Source organism: Tupaia chinensis, unplaced genomic scaffold, assembly GCF_000334495.1.
Source record: "Tupaia chinensis unplaced genomic scaffold, TupChi_1.0 Scaffold000604_1, whole genome shotgun sequence".
Classification (NCBI taxonomy): domain Eukaryota; kingdom Metazoa; phylum Chordata; class Mammalia; order Scandentia; family Tupaiidae; genus Tupaia; species Tupaia belangeri.
In genome coordinates, this window is record NW_006160122.1 from 1,733,507 (window position 1) to 1,733,871 (window position 365).

The window sequence follows — 365 nt, forward strand, 5'->3', positions numbered from 1 at the left end:
TCGTCCATGGGCGGGTGGCCGGCGCCGGCCGCGGGGGTCATGCGCTTCTCCTTCTGCCGCCGGTTGCAGAACCAGACGCGCACTACCTCCTTCTCCAGCTGCAAGCTGTCGGCCAGGCCCGTGATCTCGTGGGCCGAGGGCTTGGGGCACTTGAGAAAGTGGCTCTCGAGCGCGCCTTTGACCCCCACCTCGATGGACGTGCGCTTCTTGCGCTTACGGCCCTGCGCCGCGATTTTGTCCAGGTTGGTGGGACTGCCGCTGGACGAGTCGGTCTCTTCCAGCCACTTGTTGAGCAGCGGCTTGAGCTTGCACATGTTCTTGAAGCTCAGCTGCAGGGCCTCGCAGCGGCAGGTGGGGGGCTGGGA

At 66.0% G+C, this 365-nt stretch overlaps 1 protein-coding gene across 1 annotated transcript; it reads right to left on the minus strand.

Annotated features, from left to right (window-relative positions):
- Positions 1–2: 2 nt before the first annotated feature.
- POU3F1 (POU class 3 homeobox 1) lies at positions 3–356 on the minus strand (the record flags this gene model as incomplete). The annotated part of the gene is made up of 1 exon (XM_006158617.1): positions 3–356. A coding segment is annotated over exon 1 (312 nt), but the record flags the coding sequence as incomplete, so codon positions are not given.
- Positions 357–365: the final 9 nt, after the last annotated feature.